General features: G+C 34.4%; 5 protein-coding genes across 10 annotated transcripts in view; 3 read left to right on the plus strand and 2 right to left on the minus strand.

Annotated features, from left to right (window-relative positions):
• Nucleotides 1–17505, plus strand: part of LOC135127627 (probable ATP-dependent RNA helicase DHX35) — a 104396-nt gene that overhangs the window by 30201 nt on the left and 56690 nt on the right. For 3 of the 6 annotated variants that reach the window (XM_064054142.1, XM_064054143.1, XM_064054144.1), the window contains exons 4-5: nucleotides 970–1140; nucleotides 9696–9830. In XM_064054142.1, the coding sequence (XP_063910212.1) occupies nucleotides 970–1140; nucleotides 9696–9748 (224 nt within the window). In that variant the 3' untranslated portion in view covers nucleotides 9749–9830. Of the gene's footprint in view, nucleotides 1–969; nucleotides 1141–9695; nucleotides 9837–9887; nucleotides 10051–10114; nucleotides 10430–10554; nucleotides 11447–11497; nucleotides 11665–17505 lie in introns of those variants that run through there. The other 3 variants (XM_064054138.1, XM_064054140.1, XM_064054139.1) reach the window with 2 other exon arrangements.
• On the minus strand, nucleotides 11654–12839 carry LOC135127632 (tRNA (guanine-N(7)-)-methyltransferase non-catalytic subunit wdr4-like). Its single transcript, XM_064054153.1, has one exon. The coding sequence runs from the start codon at nucleotides 12769–12771 to the stop codon at nucleotides 11671–11673; it is 1101 nt and encodes a 366-aa protein (XP_063910223.1). The 5' UTR covers nucleotides 12772–12839; the 3' UTR covers nucleotides 11654–11670.
• On the plus strand, nucleotides 12918–13881 carry LOC135127633 (deoxynucleotidyltransferase terminal-interacting protein 2). Its single transcript, XM_064054154.1, has 4 exons — nucleotides 12918–13027; nucleotides 13081–13367; nucleotides 13414–13578; nucleotides 13629–13881. Exons 1-4 carry the CDS (start codon nucleotides 12952–12954, stop codon nucleotides 13833–13835), a joined length of 735 nt encoding a protein of 244 aa, XP_063910224.1. The 5' UTR covers nucleotides 12918–12951; the 3' UTR covers nucleotides 13836–13881.
• On the plus strand, nucleotides 14392–15356 carry LOC135127638 (dynein light chain Tctex-type protein 2B-like). Its single transcript, XM_064054160.1, has 4 exons — nucleotides 14392–14673; nucleotides 14808–14941; nucleotides 14993–15126; nucleotides 15172–15356. Exons 1-4 carry the CDS (start codon nucleotides 14468–14470, stop codon nucleotides 15217–15219), a joined length of 522 nt encoding a protein of 173 aa, XP_063910230.1. The 5' UTR covers nucleotides 14392–14467; the 3' UTR covers nucleotides 15220–15356.
• On the minus strand, nucleotides 15252–16702 carry LOC135127634 (parkin coregulated gene protein-like). The gene is made up of 4 exons (XM_064054155.1): nucleotides 16379–16702; nucleotides 16158–16329; nucleotides 15959–16108; nucleotides 15252–15451 (listed from the first exon to the last, which is right to left on the minus strand). Exons 1-4 carry the CDS (start codon nucleotides 16625–16627, stop codon nucleotides 15291–15293), a joined length of 732 nt encoding a protein of 243 aa, XP_063910225.1. The 5' UTR covers nucleotides 16628–16702; the 3' UTR covers nucleotides 15252–15290.

Raw genomic sequence — 17505 nt, forward strand, 5'->3', positions numbered from 1 at the left:
TCGAGGAAGACTAATATCAAACGGATGTGGATACGTGTAATTTTATTAGGAAACTGTTTCTTATCAGTACCCGAAATTGAGCTGCGGTTTCCTTAAAAAACTGTAATTTACCGAACACTAAGAATTCAAATGTTTAAGAATACGTGACGTGTGGTTGCAGGTAATGTGATTTTACCACCTTCCTTTGGAACTGTAGATGATTCACGATTATTACACCCTGTATAAAACAAATCCGTATTTAAATGAAAAATAGTGAGCGCTTCGACCACATTGTTATTTTATAGATACGGTTTTTATAATAATATTCTATGAAATTTATCCAAGAAGGAAAGCCACCTATTTATAAACCTTGAATGGATATTTTGCCTAAAAAAAAAATACTTCGAAGTAGATGTTTGTACTAATAGTAATAATAATAATAACAAAATCGTTTTTCATTCGACGAAACCTAAAGACTTATATACAAATAATAAAAACTAAAAACCAGTAGTTGTTAACGAAAACTGCTCTAATCGCTTATTAACGTCATGTGTGATTATAAAAACCTGTGGCATGCTCAGGGCGAGATAGTATCTCTTATTTTTACATTTCTTCCACCGAAACTAACATTAACTAAGATTTTTGTATCAGTAGCCGTTTGAATAAAATTGTGTAGAAAACCGTAGCCGTTTCTTTCCGAGTCTTCGAACACCTGCGATTTCTTATGGGTTTATTTAAGCAATAATTTCACGTGCACGAACTAGTCCATGTAAAATGCACTCTAAGCTTTACGACTAGCGTTAAGAACTGTTCTTGCCAGTTACTACGTTCGTATTGTTGCATTGTATTTGACCGTAGTTGTAAGAGTTGAGATATTTTTTGTTACGTCAGAGATATTTTTTATTGTTACGATAAATGTACGTTGGAATGGTGTTTAAGCTAAATAAATAAGTTGCTTAATTTGAACGATGGTTTGTCTCTCCTGTCCAGTATATGATCGAAGCCGAATGGCCGGGGCAGATCGGAGTGTGCGAGCCGAGGCGAGTCGCAGCTATCTCATTGGCCAATCGGGTGGCCGACGAGACGGGGACGCTGGTGCAGGGGGAGGCGGTGGGATACGCCGTCAAGTTCGACGCATGCGCGAACAAGCCGAAAATCAAGGTAAGTACATATTTAAGAATTTTTCAAAAATTCGAAATTTGGACCTTGCAAAATGTTACCTAGGCTTTTTCTTGTAGATTTTGAGACGGGGAAGTTCTTTTCGGTTTATTTAAAAAAAAAATTCAACAATTGTTCCAGAATGGATTAAATAAACAAGCATATGTTTCCAGATATTTCAAAAAAATCATATTCAAGTTATGTTATGTTTTTCGAATCAGCTCGTTGAAATGTATTTTCCAGAATTTTTGAGGATTTGTAGACAACTTTTCAAAAATTTCTAATTTTCAGGAAATATGAATTTTTGACCATTCGAAAAATTACCCCAAAAATATTTTCTTATAGATTTCGACTTATAGAAGTTATTTTCGGCTTTATTTCTTCAAAAATTCCAACAATTTTTCCCAAATCGATTAAATACTTAAAAGATAATTTTCAAGATATCGAAAAAAAATCATTTTCAAACCGATTTTTTCAAAAATCGTGGTCCTGGAACACAACATGCCATATTTTTCGAATAAGCTCATCCAAATGTATTTTCTAGATTTTTTTGAGAATTTTTACACTTTTTTAAAAATTTCAATTTTTCAAAAATACGAAATTTTGACCTTCCAAGCACCCTTCGAAATATTATCTAGGCATTTTCTTGTAGATTTTGTCTACTGGAAGTTATTTTCGGCTTTATTTCTTAAAAAATTTTAACAATTTTCAAGCTATTTAAAAAAATTCATTTTCAAACCGGATTTTTCGAAAATTTTGGTCCTGGAACGTCAACATGTTATGTTTTTCGAATTAGCTCGTCGAAATGTATTACCTAGATTTTTTTGAGGATTTTTAGAAAACTTTTCAAAAATGTAATTTTTTCCAAAATATGTATGAATTTTTTATCGTTTTCTAGCACCCTTTGAAAAATTACCTGAATACTTTTTCTTGTAAATTTTGACTTCTAGACGTTATTTTCGGCTTCATTTCTTAAAAAGTTCCAACAATTCTTCCAGAAACGACAAATTCCAAGATATTTAAAAAATTTCTTTTCCAAACCGGATTTTTCGAAAATCGTGGTCCTGGAACATCAATATGTTATATTTTTCGAATTAGCTCGTCGAAATATATTTCCCAGATTGTTTTGACAATTTTTAGAACATTTTGAAAATTTCAGTTTTTCAAAAATACGAAATTTTGACCTTCCAAATACCCTTCGAAATATTACCTAGGCATTTTCTTGTAGATTTCGACATCTAGAAGTTATTTTTGGCTTTATTTCTTCAAAATATCCAACAATTTTTCCAAAATCAATTAAATATATGACAATTTTCTAGATATTTAAAAAAATTCATTTCCAAACCGGATTTTTCAAAAAACGTAGTCCTGGAACATCAACATGTTATATTTTTCGAATTAGCTCGTTGAAATATATTTCCCAGATTTTTTTGACATTTTTTAGAACATTTTGAAAATTTCAGTTTTACAAAAATACGAAATTTTGACCTTCCAAACACCCTTCGAAATATTACCTAGGCATTTTCTTGTAGATTTCGACTTGTAGAAGTTACTTTTGGCTTTATTTCTTCAAAATATCCAACAATTTTTCCAAAATCAATTGAATACACGACAATTTTCAAGATATTTCAAAATTTGATTTCCAAACCGGATTTTAAAAAAATCGCGGTCTTGGAACATCAATATGTTATATTTTTTGAATTAGCTCGTCGAAATATATCTCCCACATTTTTTTGACAATTTTTAGAAAACTTTTAAGAATTTAAATTTTTCAAAAATGCGAAATTTTGACTACTTTTCAAACACCTTTCGAAATATTACCTGCACATTTTCTTCTAGATTTTGAATCGTAGAAGTTTTTTCGGGTTTGTTTCTTAAAAAATTACAACAATTGTTCCAGAATGAATTAAATAAAAAACCAAAATTTTCCAGATATTTCAAAAAAATAATTTTCAAACCGAAATTTTCGAAAATCTTGAAACGGGAAAATCAGCATGTTATGTTTTTCGAATCAGCTCGTCGAAATGTATTTTCCAGAATTTTTGAGGATTTGTAGACAACTTTTCAAAAATTTCTAATTTTCAGGAAATATGAATTTTTGACCATTCGAAAAATTACCCCAAAAATATTTTCTTATAGATTTCGACTTATAGAAGTTATTTTCGGCTTTATTTCTTCAAAAATTCCAACAATTTTTCCCAAATCGATTAAATACTTAAAAGATAATTTTCAAGATATCGAAAAAAAATTATTTTCAAACCGATTTTTTCAAAAGTCGTGGTCCTGGAACACAACATGCCATAGTTTTCGAATTAGCTCATCCAAATGTATTTCCTAGATTTTTTTGAGAATTTTTACACTTTTTTAAAAATTTCAATTTTTCAAAAATACGAAATTTTGACCTTCCAATCACCCTTCGAAATATTATCTAGGCATTTTCTTGTAGATTTTGACTATTGGAAGTTATTTTCGGCTTTATTTCTTAAAAAATTTTAACAATTGTTCCAGAATGGATTAAATAAACAACTAGTTTTCCAGATATTTGAAAAAAAAAAATCATTTTCAAACCGAAATTTTCGAAAATCTTGGTACGGGAAAATCAACATGTTATGTTTTTCGAATCAGTTCGCTGAAATGTATTTTCCAGAATTTTTCAGGATTTTTGGACAACTTTTCAAAAATGTAAATGTTCAAAAATGTGTATGAATTTTTTACCGTTTTCAAGTACCCTTCGAAAAATTTCCTGAATACATTTTCTTCCAGGTTTCGACTTTTAGAAGTTATTTTCGGCTTTATTTCTTCAAAAATTCCAACAATTTTCAAGCTATTTAAAAAAATTCATTTTCAAACCGGATTTTTCGAAAATTTTGGTCCTGGAACGTCAATATGTTATGTTTTTCGAATTAGCTCGTCGAAATGTATTACCTAGATTTTTTTGAGGATTTTTAGAAAACTCTTCAAAAATGTAAATTTTTCGAAAATATGTGTGAATTTTTTATCGTTTTCTAGCACCCTTTGAAAAATTACCTGAATACATTTTTTCTTGTAGATTTCGACTTCTAGAAGTTATTTTCGGCTTTATTTCATAAAAAATTCCAACAATTCTTCCAGAAACGACAAATTCCAAGATATTTAAAAAAATTCTTTTCCAAACCGGACTTTTCGAAAATCGTAGCCCTGGAACATCAACATGTTGTATTTTTCGAATTAGCTCGTCGAAATGTTTTTCCCAGATTTTTTTGAGAATTTTCGGACTTTTTAAAAATTTCAATTCTTCAAAAATGCGAAATTTTGACCACTTTTCAAGCACTTTTCGAAATATTACCTAGAGGAGTTATTTTCGGTTTTATTTCTTAAAACATTTCAACAATTGTTCCAGAATGGATTAAATAAACAACTACAGTTTTCCAGATATTTGAAAAAAAATCATTTTCAAACCGAAATTTTCAAAAATCTTTATACGGGAACATCAACATGTTCTGTTTTTTTAAATCAGCTAGTCGAAATTATTTCCCAGAGTTCTTCGAGGATTTAAAAATATGTATGAATTTTTGACCATTTTGGAGCACCCTTCGAAAAATTACCTGAATACATTTTCTAGTCGATTTCGACTTCTGGAAGTTATTTTCAGCTTTATTTCTTCAAAAATTCCAACAATTTTCAAGATATCAAAAAAAATATTTTCAAACCGATTTTTTTGAAAATCGTAGTCCTGGAACATCAAACGTGCCACACTTTTCGAATTAGCTCATCCTCTACTCTGTAATTTCTCTGTAAAATAAAATAAAATAAAATAAAATAAAATAAAATAAAATGTATTTCCCAGATTTTTTTGAAAATTTTTAGACACTTTTTTAAAAAGTTCAATTTTTCAAAAATACGAAATTTTGACCTTCCAAACATCCTTCGAAATATTACCTAGGCATTTTCTTGTAGATTTCGACATGTAGAAGTTATTTTTGGCTTTATTTCTTCAAAATATCCAACAATTTTTCCAAAATCAATTAAATATATGACAATTTTCAAGATATTTAAAAAATTTCATTTCCAAACCGGATTTTTCAAAAAACGTGGTCCTGGAACATCAATGTTATATTTTTCGAATTAGCTCGTCGAAATATATTTCCCAGATTTGTTTGACAATTTTTAGAACATCTTGAAAATTTCAGTTTTTCAAAAATACGAAATTTTGACCTTCCAAATACCCTTCGAAATATTACCTAGGCATTTTCTTGTAGATTTCGACATGTAGAAGTTATTTTTGGCTTTATTTCTTCAAAATATCCAATAATTTTTCCAAAATCAATTAGATATATGACAATTTGCAAGATATTTAAAAAATTTCATTTCCAAACCGGATTTTTCGAAAAACGTGGTCCTGGAACATCAATATGTTATATTTTTCGAATTAGCTCGTCGAAATATATTTCCCAGATTTTTTTGACAATTTTTAAAACATTTTGAAAATTTCAGTTTTTCAAAAATACGAAATTTTGACCTTCCAAACACCCTTCGAAATATTACCTAGGCATTTTCTTGTAGATTTCGACATGTAGAAGTTACTTTTGGCTTTATTTCTTCAAAATATCCAACAATTTTTCCAAAATTAATTGAATACACGACAATTTTCAAAATATTTAAAAATTTCATTTCCAAACCGGATTTTTCAAAAATCGCGGTCTTGGAACATCAATATGTTATATTTTTTGAATTAGCTCGTCGAAATATATCTCCCAGGTTTTTTTGACAATTTTTAGAAAACTTTTTAAGAATTTCAATTTTTCAAAAATCCGAAATTTTGACTAATTTTCAAACGCCCTTCGAAATATTACCTACACATTTTCTTGTAGATTTTGAACCGTAGAAGTTATTTTCGGCTTTATTTCTTAAGAAATTCCAACAATTGTTCCAATATGGATTAAATAAAAAACAAAAATTTTCCGGATGTTTCAAAAAAATCATTTCAAACCGAACTTTTTGAAAATCTTGGTACGAGAAAATTAACATGTTATGTTTTTCGAATCAGCTCATCGAAATGTCTTTTCTAGAATTTTTGAGGATTTTTAGACTTTTTCAAAAATGTATATGAATTTTGACCATTTTCGAGCACCCTGCGAAAAAATTACCTAAATACATTTTCTTGTAGATTTTGACTTACAGAAGTTATTTTCGGCTTTAGTTCTTCAAAAAATCTAACATTTTTTCAAGAATCGATTAAATAAATATACGACAATTTTCAAGATATGTATTTAAGAAATTTCATTTGCAAACCGGATTTTTCGAAAATCGTAGTCCTGGAACATCAATATGTTATATTTTTCGAATTAGCTCGTCGAAATATATTTCCCAGATTTTTTTGACAATTTTTAAAACATTTTGAAAATTTCAGTTTTTCAAAAATACGAAATTTTGACCTTCCAATCACCTTTCGAAATATTACCTAGCCATTTTCTTGTAAATTTGGACTTCTAGAAGTTATTTTCGGCGTTATTTCTTCAAAATATCTAACAATTTTTCCAAAATCGATTGAATAAACGACAATTTTCAAGATATTTAAAAAAATGTATTTCCAAACCGGATTTCTTAAAAATCGTGGTCCTGGAACATCAACATGTTATATTTTTCGAATTAGCTCGTCGAAATACATTTCCCCAATTTTTTTGACAATTTTTAGACAATTTTTAAAAATTTAAATTTTTCAAAAATGCGAAATTTTGACTACTTTTCAAACACCTTTCGAAATATTACCTACACATTCTCTTGTAGACTTTGATTCATAGAAGTTATTTTGGCTCTATTTCTTAAAAAATTCCAACAATTGTTCCAAAACGAATTAAATAAAAAACCAAAATTTTCCAGATATTTCAAAAAAATTATTTCAAACCGAACTTTTTGAAAATCTTGGTACGGGAATATCAACATGTTATGTTTTTCGAATCAGCTCGTCGAAATATCTTTTCTAGAATTTTTGAGGATTTTTAGACTTTTTCAAAAATGTGTATGAATTTTTGACCATTTTCGAACCCTTCGAAAAATTACCTAAATACATTTTCTTGTAGATTTTGACTTACAGAAGTTATTTTCGGCTTTATTTCTTCAAAAATTCCAACAATTTTTCCAAAATCGATTGAATAAACGACAATTTTCAAGATATCTAAAAAGTTTCATTTCCAAACCGGATTTTTCGAAAATCGTACTCCTGGAACATCAACATGTTATATTTTTCGAATTAGCTGGTCGAAATGTAGTTCCCAGATTTTTTTGAGAATTTTTAGACAACTTTTTAAAAATATCAATTTTCCAGAAATGCAAAATTCTGACTACTTTTCAAGCACCATTCGAAATATTCCCTACACATTTTCTTGTAGATTTTGAGTCGGCTTTATTTCTTAAAAAATTTCAACAATTGTTCCAGAATGGATTAAATAGAAAACCAAAATTTTCCAGATACATATTTAAAAAAAATCATTTTCACACCGAATTTTTTGAAAATCTTGGTATGGGAAAATCAAAATGTTATGTTTTGCGAATTAGCTCGTCGAAATATATTTTCCAGAATTTTTGAGGATTTTTAAGCAATTTTCCAAAAATGTAATTTTTTCAAAAACATGTATAAGAATTTTTGACCATTTTTAGGCACCCTTCCGAAAATTACCTGAATATTTTTTCTTGTAGATTTCGACTTATAGAAGTTATTTTCAGCTTTATTTCTTCAAAAATTCCAATAATTTTTCCAGAATCGATTAAAATATACAATTTTCAAGTTATCAAAAAAAAAAAATCATTTTCAAACCGGTTTTTTCGAAAAGTGGTCCTGGAACATCAACATGGCGTATTTTTTGAATTAGCTCATCGAAATGTATTTCCCAGATTTTTTGAGAATTTTTAGACAATTTTTTAAAAAATTCAATTTTTCAAAAACACGGAATTTTGACCTTCCAAGTACCCTTCGAAATATTACCTAGGCATTTTCTTCTAGATTTCGACTTCTAGAAGCTATTTTCGGCTTTATATCTTCAAAAATTCCAACAATTTTCAAATCGATTCAATAAACGACAATTTTCAACAAATTAAAAAGTTTCATTTCCAAACCGGATTTTTCGAAAATCGTGATCCTGGAACATCACCATGTTATATTTTTCGAATTAGCTCGTCGAAATGTATTTCCCAGATTTTTTTGAGAATTTTTAGACGATTTTTTAAAAATTTCAATTTTTCAAAAATACGAAATTTTGACCTTCCAAGCATCCTTCGAAATATTACCTAGGCATTTTCTCGTTGATTTCGACTTATAGAAGCCATTTTCGGCTTTATTTTTTCAAAAAATCCAACAATTTTTTCCAAAATCGATTGCATAAACGACAATTTCCAAAATATTTAAAAAATTTCATTTCCAAACCGGATTTTTCAAAAATCGTGGTCCTGAAACATCAACATGTTATATTTTTCGAATTAGCTTGTCGAAATGTATTTCCCAGATTTTTTTGAGAATTTTTGAACAATTTTTCAAAAATGGGAAATTTTGATCACTATTCAAGCACCCTTCGAAGTATTATCTAGACATTTTCTTTTGAGTCGTAGAAGTTATTTTGGGCTTTATTTCTTAAAAAATTCCAACATTTCTCCAAAACGGATTAAATAAACAAGAAATTATCATGTAAAATATGCTTTTCACTATTGTGTTGTTCAAAGAATACTATGTATATTAAGTAAAAAATAAAGCCAAAGATTAAGCCCCACCCTTCCGTGACGATCTCAATCGTGATGAATTTTTCATTCGTTGTCAGACCGAGGGGCGGAACGTAATTACAAAATCAATATCTCCCTACAACAAATTACCACTTTACATATGTTTTAAGTTCTTGTTGTGAAAGATAACCACGTATATTAAGAAACAAAAGAAAATATAGGCCCCACCCACCCACCCGATCTCAATTGTGATGATTTTTGTATTCGTCATGAGCCAAATGGGAGGAGCTTAATCACAAAATCGTTGTTTCTCTACAAGAAATTACGCTATGAAACATGTTGTTGTTGACATAGTAGGCGGGGCTTAAATTTTGCCTTTTTTCTGGATATACGTGACAATATTTTCACGACAAGATATTTAAAACGTTTAAAATGGACATTTTTGTCGGGAAACATCGATTTTGCAATTAAGCTCTGCCCCTCGCTGTGACAACGAATGAAAAATTCATCACATTAGAGGTTGGGTGGGTGGGGGGGCTTAATTTTTGATTTTGTTTTTCTTTACTTATACAGTTTTCTTTCGACATGTTACTTAAAAACATGTTTCATTTGGTAGTTTGTTCTAGAGAAATAAGCATTTCGCAATTAAGCTCCGCCCTACGGCTCACAACGAATAAAAACTTTGTCACGATTGAGATGAGGGCGGGTGGGCGGGTTTTGTATTTTGCCTTTTTCTTCTTAATATATGTGCATAGTTTTCTTTTCACAAGAAATCGGAAACATGTTTTTAGTTCCATGTTACGAAGGGAAGACTGTGTATGTTAAGAAAAAAAAAATGCAAAATTTAAGTCAAACCTTGATTTTTTCAGTACATGACAGAAGGCATCCTGCTGCGCGAAATGATGTCAGACCCTCTCCTTAAGTCCTACTCCGCCATAATGCTAGACGAAGTCCACGAGCGTACCTTATACACCGACATCCTCATGGGCTTGATGAAGAAAATCTTAAGGGTTATACAACGACTCAATTTTTCATAGCATCCGTGACCCTGTTTTTTTTAGAAACGACCCGAACTCAGACTAGTCGTGGCGTCGGCGACCATGGACGCAAAAGAATTGTACGAATTCTTCAACAACAGTCACATGAGGGACAAAAGCAAAGACACAGCTGTCATTTTATCGGTAAAGGGGCGTCAATTTCCGGTCAATATGTTTTACACGATGGGTAATTATTATTGATAACAACAACACGATTATCGCCTTAACGCGAAATGGTTTTTTGTGTTTAGAGCCTGTACCGTGCTACGTACAGAAATCGGTGGAAACGGCTTTAAAAATCAACTTGTCGAAGGAGTCTGGCGATATTTTGATATTTCTTACTGGGCAAGAAGAGGTCGATCGAGCCGTTAGATTGTTGAAAGAACACGCTACTAATATAGAACAAGCCGATAAGAAAGAGAAAATGTTTATTTTGCCGATGTACGGCTCGCTGCCGTATCATGAACAGTTGAAGGTGTTCAAATCAGCGCCGGACGGATACAGGAAGGTTGTGGTTGCCACTAATGTGGCGGAGACGTCGGTGACCATTCCTGGAATCGTTCACGGTAATTACGGATATGCAACCAATTATACACGGAAGTGAATTGCGTGAATTATTGGTTGCCTAGCCATCCAGGCTGAACTTTATTACACATCATTGTACACAAAAATAATAAAGATTTTCGTTTAGTTATCGACTGCGGCTTCGTCAAAATGCGCTGGTTCAACAACGAAACTCACACCGACAGCTTAGTAACTCTTCCCGTGAGCAAAGCCTCCGCTGACCAACGCGCTGGAAGAGCCGGACGCATGCGCACTGGCAACGTGTACAGACTATACCCAGAAGACTACTTACCCAAGCTCGCCGACAGCACCCCACCCGAAATCATCCGCACCAAACTCACCTACGCCGTCCTCCAGCTCAAAGCCCTAGGTATCAGCAACATCCTCAAATTCAAATTCCCCAGCCCGCCCCCAGTCCAAAACCTGCGCAGCGCGTTAGAGATCTTGTACGCTTTAGGCGCTATAGACATAAACGGCGAACTCACTAAACCTTTAGGGTTCCATATGGCGGAGTTCGCCCTCGACCCCCTCTACTCCAAGGTGCTCCTCAGTTCGGGCGATTTCGGCTGCTCGGAGGAGATTCTCACGATTATTTCGATGTTGCAAGTGGAGACGGTGTTCACGAAACCGTCGTCAGGGAGTTTCGCGGTGAAAGCTCGCATCCAGAAGAGGCTATTTGAAGTGGAGGAGGGGGATTTAATCACGTATTTGAACGTGTTTAATGGGTTTATTAGTAGCGAGATGTCGCAGGGGTTTTGTCATAAAAATTTCATTAATTATAAGAGTATGAGGAGGGTGGTGGAGATTCGCAGTCGGCTGGAGAAGATGTTGAAAAATTATGACGTTCCTATTGTGTCATGTGGGGGTTTGACGGAAATGATTTGTAAATGTTTGGTGACTGGACTTTTTCCGAACGCCGCCTATTTACATTATAGTGGGGTTTATAAAACGGTGAGGGGGGATATTGAGCTGTTTGTTCATCCGGATAGTGTGTTGTACACTATTCCACAGCCCCAATGGTAAGTAAACAATGAAATTCGTTCCAGACGCCTACAATAATTTTTTTAAAGGGTACTTTTCTGTGAAGTAATGCACACGACGAAGCTCTTCATGCGAGACCTCACTGTCATAAAAAGCGACTGGTTGTTGGAATTAGCGCCCCATTTTTATCACAAAACAACCCACAAAGAATTTTAAAGGTAACTTAGTCCAGAAATAAAAGTCAGTTTCAGTCAAACCAATTTTATTTCCCACTCTCTAGTCTTAGTTTTTTCCTCTCCAAGTACTCCTGCACGTTGTCAAACTTCCGTTTATATAAAACTGTAATCTCGTTCTCGCTTATTTTTAAAACATTTTTATGTTTTTCATAAAACTCATCCATTTGTTTATCACTATTAATTAAAGCACTGTTTGATAAATTGTAAACACTTACTTTAAAACTATCAAAAATATATAAGTTTTTACTTAAATAAAACTTGTGAAGGGCATCTACAGGTTCAACAGAGTTTAACACAGTCCAGTTATAACCCTCTAACTCGACCCTATACAACTGGACGTCCCTACAACTGTACAGAGACACCGCCACTACTAAACAATCACCGTCACAAACCACCTGCATGTCCGTAATCGGTAACGCAGTGACATCCACTTTTTCCCTATCCATCACACCCGAAAACTCCTCCAGCAACTTTTCGTCTTTAACACACAAATTCGTATCAATACTACACAGTTGCGCCCCCTTCACGTAGTCCCACACCCGTACGGTTCCATCCCCACTCGCAGACACTAAAACCCCCTTAATCACTACAACCCTAATCACAAACTCGTCGTGCCCCAAACAAAAACTCGCAATGTTGTACGTGTTCGGGAAGCGCGACACGCGAATTTTCTCGTCCCTGTCGCAAGTTATTATGTACTTTTCGCACTCACTTAACGCCATATCGAGAATCATGCTCAGATGCCCCAGTAACAAAACGGGTTCGGTTTTTTCGCGCTTGTACAAATACACATCTCCAGTGCGGTCCGCCACCAGCATGTCGCCGGATTTCGTAAAAAGTATTTTACTGGGGGCACGATTGACTATGAAGTTGCTCACGATGCGGAACGCGGCGTCGAAGACCACGATTTGCTTGTTTTCGGTGGAGACGGCGATGTGCTTACCGTCACGGGACGTAGTGACGGAGGTGATGGTCCGGTCTTGCTTATTGAGGACTTGCAGCTGCCCCTTGGTTAGGTTCGGCGGCACGTCGGGGGGCGGAATTTTGATCAGTTGGTTGGAAGCCGGCAAGAGGAGGGTGTCACCAGAGGTGAGAATTAGAGCCGAGTTTAGTTCCGCAACGAGCATTTTGGTGTTGGGTCACGTTAAACACATTTGAACTTATATTTGAGGTTAAAAGAATTGAGAGTGAGGCGCATGCGTACATGCAAAATGTCAACTAATACCAACTAAAAACTAGGAGAATTTTGGTGATTTTCAATCATCTCCGATAGTTAAATGTTGGCGATCGTGGCTGTCATTGTGTAAATGTCCAAACGAGGGGGCACCATGGATTTTATTATCGACACCACGGGCTCAGACAATACCGAAAATAAAACTAAAAGTGAGTACAGTTCGTTTTTAGTTGAACAATGTGACAATTTGCACCGCTTGTAGATACTCTGATTTCGCGGCTCCTCGAAGACTATGAAGAGTCTCTTCCGTCGCACAAGCCCCCCACAACAAATAAGAAAAAAGAAGTTTGTTTGCAGACATTCTTTGACGAAATGGGGTGGAGTGGTACCGCCCCAAAAACCAAACCTGACATTTTGAGTGACTTGAAAACCCCCTCGAACGAGGTTCAAGAAGCCTTGAAAAAATCCGTACTTACGGAAGACTTTGAAAAGAAGCACGAAGTCCCTCCGCTTGAAGTCTCAGAAAAAAGACTAAAGAAACAACGCAAGGTGAGTTTTTGTTGTTTTTGAACCACAAAAAATTGTCCTCTTTTAGAAAGAATCGGAATTGACAAAAGGCAAAAAGTGGTATGGGTTACCAGCCACTGAAATGACTGATGAGGTGAAGCGCGACTTGGAGATTCTTCAGATGAGGTCGGTTTTGGATCCTAAACGGTTTTACAAAAAGAATGACTCAAAAGTTTTACCCAAATATTTCCAGGTTGGTCTATGGTGTTTGTGTAATGAAATTCTTAGTGTTTTTTTTCGTAGATTGGTAAAGTTTTGGACTCGCCTCTAGATTATTACAACGCTAGGTTAACCAAGAAAGAGCGCAAGAAGACACTAGTAGATGAGCTCCTTGCTGATGCCGAATTCACCAAGTATAACAAACGGAAATACAAAGAAATTATTCAAGAAAAACAGAAAACGCATTACAAAGCGTGGAGACAAGCTAAAAGGCTCAAAAAGAAAAAATAATTTTGTATTTTAATTTTTATACAAAAATAAATAATTTCATGTTTGATTTGTTAGTCCAAAATGGTCATTGTTCACAGTGTCTTTGCGCCCACGCAGCTATGTGTTCAGCCTTTTGTAAACCCATGTAGTTGATATAAGTTCCATTTCTAAACAGTCTCACTGCAGGAAATGCCTTAATTTTGTGCTCCTTCAGCAACGCTTTCTCCGTTTCCACGTCCACCTGCCCCATATTAATGTGCGAATTTTTGAGCATTTCGCCCACTTTGAGGTACTCCGGAGCAAAATTCCGGCACCGGTTGCACCAAGGTAGGTAAAACTTGACCAAAAGCGGCTCATGCTCATCCAAAGCTTTTTTGAAATTGTTCTCTGTTAAAATCATTATTCCATTTTCGCTCTCGATTTTCGTGCTACCCAAAAAGGGGACGTAATTGAAAACGGACAAAAGGCTGATCATTCTGAATGCAAAAAATTTCGAATAACTATTGACTTTTAAATGTCACTGTTCCGGTTCACTTCGCGCCACGATTTAAATTCAAATTGACGTTTGAAATGTCAACCTCGCTATGTCACCTGTCAAAAAATGTAAACAGTTTTGTTAACCTCTTTAGTTGAATTTTGTTGTAGTTATCGGAATGGCAGAGGCGCAGCAGGAGCAAGACGCTAAAGTGGAGACCACCGACGCGGTGTCGGTGGCCGCAAGTGACCAAACTAGAGATTCGGTGGGCACAGGTTCTGAATTCACTCAGTCTATTCAACCATCGGACGCTGAGGCAGCCGCCAGCGTCGAGACCATTCCCGCTATCCATTCGTACCAAATCAAGCCAGTTTTGGCCGACAAGTACGTATTCGTGAAACCAGTGAAAAGCAAAATCGTTGAAATACAAAATCGTGGAATGAGTGGTGGCCACCAGGTGGCGCCACTTGCAGAAAATTTAAATAATGAAAAACCACTCTTGACTTGTTTAATTCTAGATTTAAAGGCGGCACGGTTAAGGAAATCATGAGAAACGCTCTGAGTGAACAGTTGGGGGGGAAAACGTACCAAGCGGACAAAGTGAAGACGTGGACTGTGGATCTAGCGAACGATATAAGTGCAAAACTCACAGGTAAAACTGAACGAATTAAAAACGGTACAGAAATATGAATAACTTTGTTAGGGTTAAAAATGAAGAGGTATAAACACATAGTTCAGGTAACTTTAGGTGAACAAAAAGGGGCTGGAGTGAAGTCGGTGGTTCGGTGTCTGTGGGACGCGGAAACGGACGGATACACCAGCGAGATATTTTCAAACGTAAGTGACTGTCTTTCCAATAATCTCATGATTTGTTGATTTTAGGACACGATTTTTTGTTTAGTTGTTGTGTATGCGATTTATTTATATTAAATATTTTACGTAATTGTGTGACGAATACGGCGTTTGAAACGTAGGATAACTTTATTTCTTCTACAGAGTGTTCAATTCATCATACACGACTCATACGTTGGTATCAGATACTTGATGTTGATGAAAGCGTCCTCTCCTCCAAATTTTTCCAAAGTTTCTAAAGTCTCGTTGATTATGTCGGCCAAGTTTTCGCCTCTCATTTGACTGTAGTCAATTCCGTCGCCACAGTTTACTACAAAAAGTGAAATGTATTTTTCAACAAAATGTAGTAAATGTGTATTAATTTTAAAAAGGTTACATGCATTAAGATGTAGTCCAGTAATCAATCCCTTTTTGTTATTTTTTACACAAAAATAAAAAAGCTGCAAACGACTCATAGTTTCAATTCGATTTTTTGATTAAAGGACTATCAAAGGAGTACGTTTTGTGCAACACTTACTTGTCTAAGTCATCTGCTTGCAATATATAGGAGACGAGGTCCACGTGATTGAGAAGTTTGTCGTAGTTTAAAAATCGAATTAGAATTGTGTCAAAAATTTAAACAAGACGACAAGCTTCTCAATTGTTTTCTGATAGAACTAATCGATATTAAAAGCAGATTTCTGTTAACAGAAAACTTAAAATTGGTCAGATACATTTATGGCAGCAATAAAAGACAATTAAAATCTGGTAATCCATAGAGACGGTTTTCTTTCATTTTCAACTAAGGCAAGACAAACTTCGCACTATTGTGACTTACCATTTTTTTCTTTAAATGAGTTTAGAACAGGTAATATCTGGCGGTAATACGGAACAAGAGCTTCTCCAATCATCTCTCCCGATTTCACCAAGTGTTGAAGAACTCGTAACGTCGAACACATGACTAGTTTATTTTTAGTGTTCAGTGCATCTAAAAGTAATTTCTTAAGTAAAAACTTCGAAGAGCGACAATCGTGTACTTTTTATAGGAATAATGAGCTGTGGTATACATGGAAAGATTTTCGGGCCGCCATAGGTGAGCATGTCGTGAATCCCCTGTTGGGCGAAAGCCTTATACGGATCTTCTATTTCGCAAAGACCGTCAAAAAACATGGGCAAGTAGTGGTGGTAATCGAGTTTTTGAAGGTCGGCCTGCAATTGTCATTTTAGACCCTTCAAACTATCACTCAGTTCGACTTACCTTCCACGAAATTCTCTTCCCATTGGCCTCCAGCGCAATCGGAAAGTCCCCTCTCTTGTAATTCGTGCGAAAATTCGTAGGTTTCGGGGGCTGTTCTTTGAGTGCGTTGCAGCGAGGGGGCGGCGCGACACAGGTCCCTTTTTGTAGGGCCTGGATGGTAAACGCGGGAACGATTCGGCAACTTTTGTGTCTGGGGGCTCCCGGTAAGGGTTTTCGAAGACTCGAACGGAACTCTTTACCACTAACCATCGCCAAAAATAATTATGACAATTTTGAAACGTAATGCGAAAATGTTGTCAAGGGAAAGCGTTGCTAGGGTGGTGTTTTGTCAATGTCGACTTCTGGGCGCTTTTTTTTAAACAAAGAGCAGGCCGATAGTACAGTTAACTGTTATTGACACTCATCCACAGACCATTAAGCAAATAGAAAGACGTTCAAAAACCACTACGATTTAATGTGGCGATTACAGCGCTGCTCGAGCTCCTGCATGAATTAAATCCACTGATTACTAGATTATAATTACTATAGTAGTAATTTTATTTAATTACAATTTTAGTTCTATAAAAATGAAACTAAATTCAGTAATGAAAAACATATATTTGATAACAATGACAAAATTACAAAACAACTCTCAAAGAAAAACAATTTCATTTCGAAATACCTAAAAAAAATAATTTAATTACAAACTGCTTAAAAAAACTCTTGAAACTACGGGTAGGTGTTAATTTTAAAACCTATTTGAATTATTAATTCTTCTACGATTATGTGCTTCAAATTGTTTTTGCAGATTGGTCAATTTTTTATTTATTATTAGACGCACTGCCAAATTAATAATTTCCGTTCTTAAATCAGCAATATGAATGTCACAGTTAATCCAAGTAAAGTTAATTGTTGCTGTTATATGTTCTTTTAAATTTCTTGCAATATTTGGAACTTCTCCAAAATTATCTAAAAAGAAGACTATGGTATCGTAAATCTCAGCTAAGCATGTTACAAATTCTTTTGTAGCATATTTCAACCTTAATTTTTGATCCTGTTCTTTGTAAAGAGTGAAAATATGATGTTCTTCGGTTTTTTGTGCAATTATACAATTTTTACAGTCTTTACATGTGATAGCTTTTAATTTT

Source organism: Zophobas morio, unplaced genomic scaffold, assembly GCF_036711695.1.
Source record: "Zophobas morio isolate AGI-343-1 ecotype UQ-CSIRO unplaced genomic scaffold, CSIRO_AGI_Zmor_V1 ptg000012l, whole genome shotgun sequence".
NCBI classification, from domain to species: domain Eukaryota; kingdom Metazoa; phylum Arthropoda; class Insecta; order Coleoptera; family Tenebrionidae; genus Zophobas; species Zophobas morio.

Excerpts from the sequence above, each read along its gene's own strand:
- LOC135127632 (XM_064054153.1), bottom strand. The coding sequence starts at position 12,771 with ATGCTCGTTGCGGAACTAAACTCGGCTCTAATTCTCACCTCTGGTGAC.
- LOC135127633 (XM_064054154.1), top strand. The coding sequence starts at position 12,952 with ATGTCCAAACGAGGGGGCACCATGGATTTTATTATCGACACCACGGGC. Across the intron at positions 13,028-13,080 it reads TACCGAAAATAAAACTAAAA|ATACTCTGATTTCGCGGCTC; the intron begins GTGAGTACAGTT and ends CACCGCTTGTAG. Across the intron at positions 13,368-13,413 it reads GACTAAAGAAACAACGCAAG|AAAGAATCGGAATTGACAAA; the intron begins GTGAGTTTTTGT and ends GTCCTCTTTTAG.
- LOC135127638 (XM_064054160.1), top strand. The coding sequence starts at position 14,468 with ATGGCAGAGGCGCAGCAGGAGCAAGACGCTAAAGTGGAGACCACCGAC. Across the intron at positions 14,942-14,992 it reads TATAAGTGCAAAACTCACAG|GGTTAAAAATGAAGAGGTAT; the intron begins GTAAAACTGAAC and ends TAACTTTGTTAG. Across the intron at positions 15,127-15,171 it reads CCAGCGAGATATTTTCAAAC|GACACGATTTTTTGTTTAGT; the intron begins GTAAGTGACTGT and ends TGTTGATTTTAG.
- LOC135127634 (XM_064054155.1), bottom strand. The coding sequence starts at position 16,627 with ATGGTTAGTGGTAAAGAGTTCCGTTCGAGTCTTCGAAAACCCTTACCG. Across the intron at positions 16,330-16,378 it reads GGAAGAGAATTTCGTGGAAG|GCCGACCTTCAAAAACTCGA; the intron begins GTAAGTCGAACT and ends TGACAATTGCAG. Across the intron at positions 15,452-15,958 it reads CTCATTTAAAGAAAAAAATG|TAAACTGTGGCGACGGAATT; the intron begins GTAAGTCACAAT and ends CACTTTTTGTAG.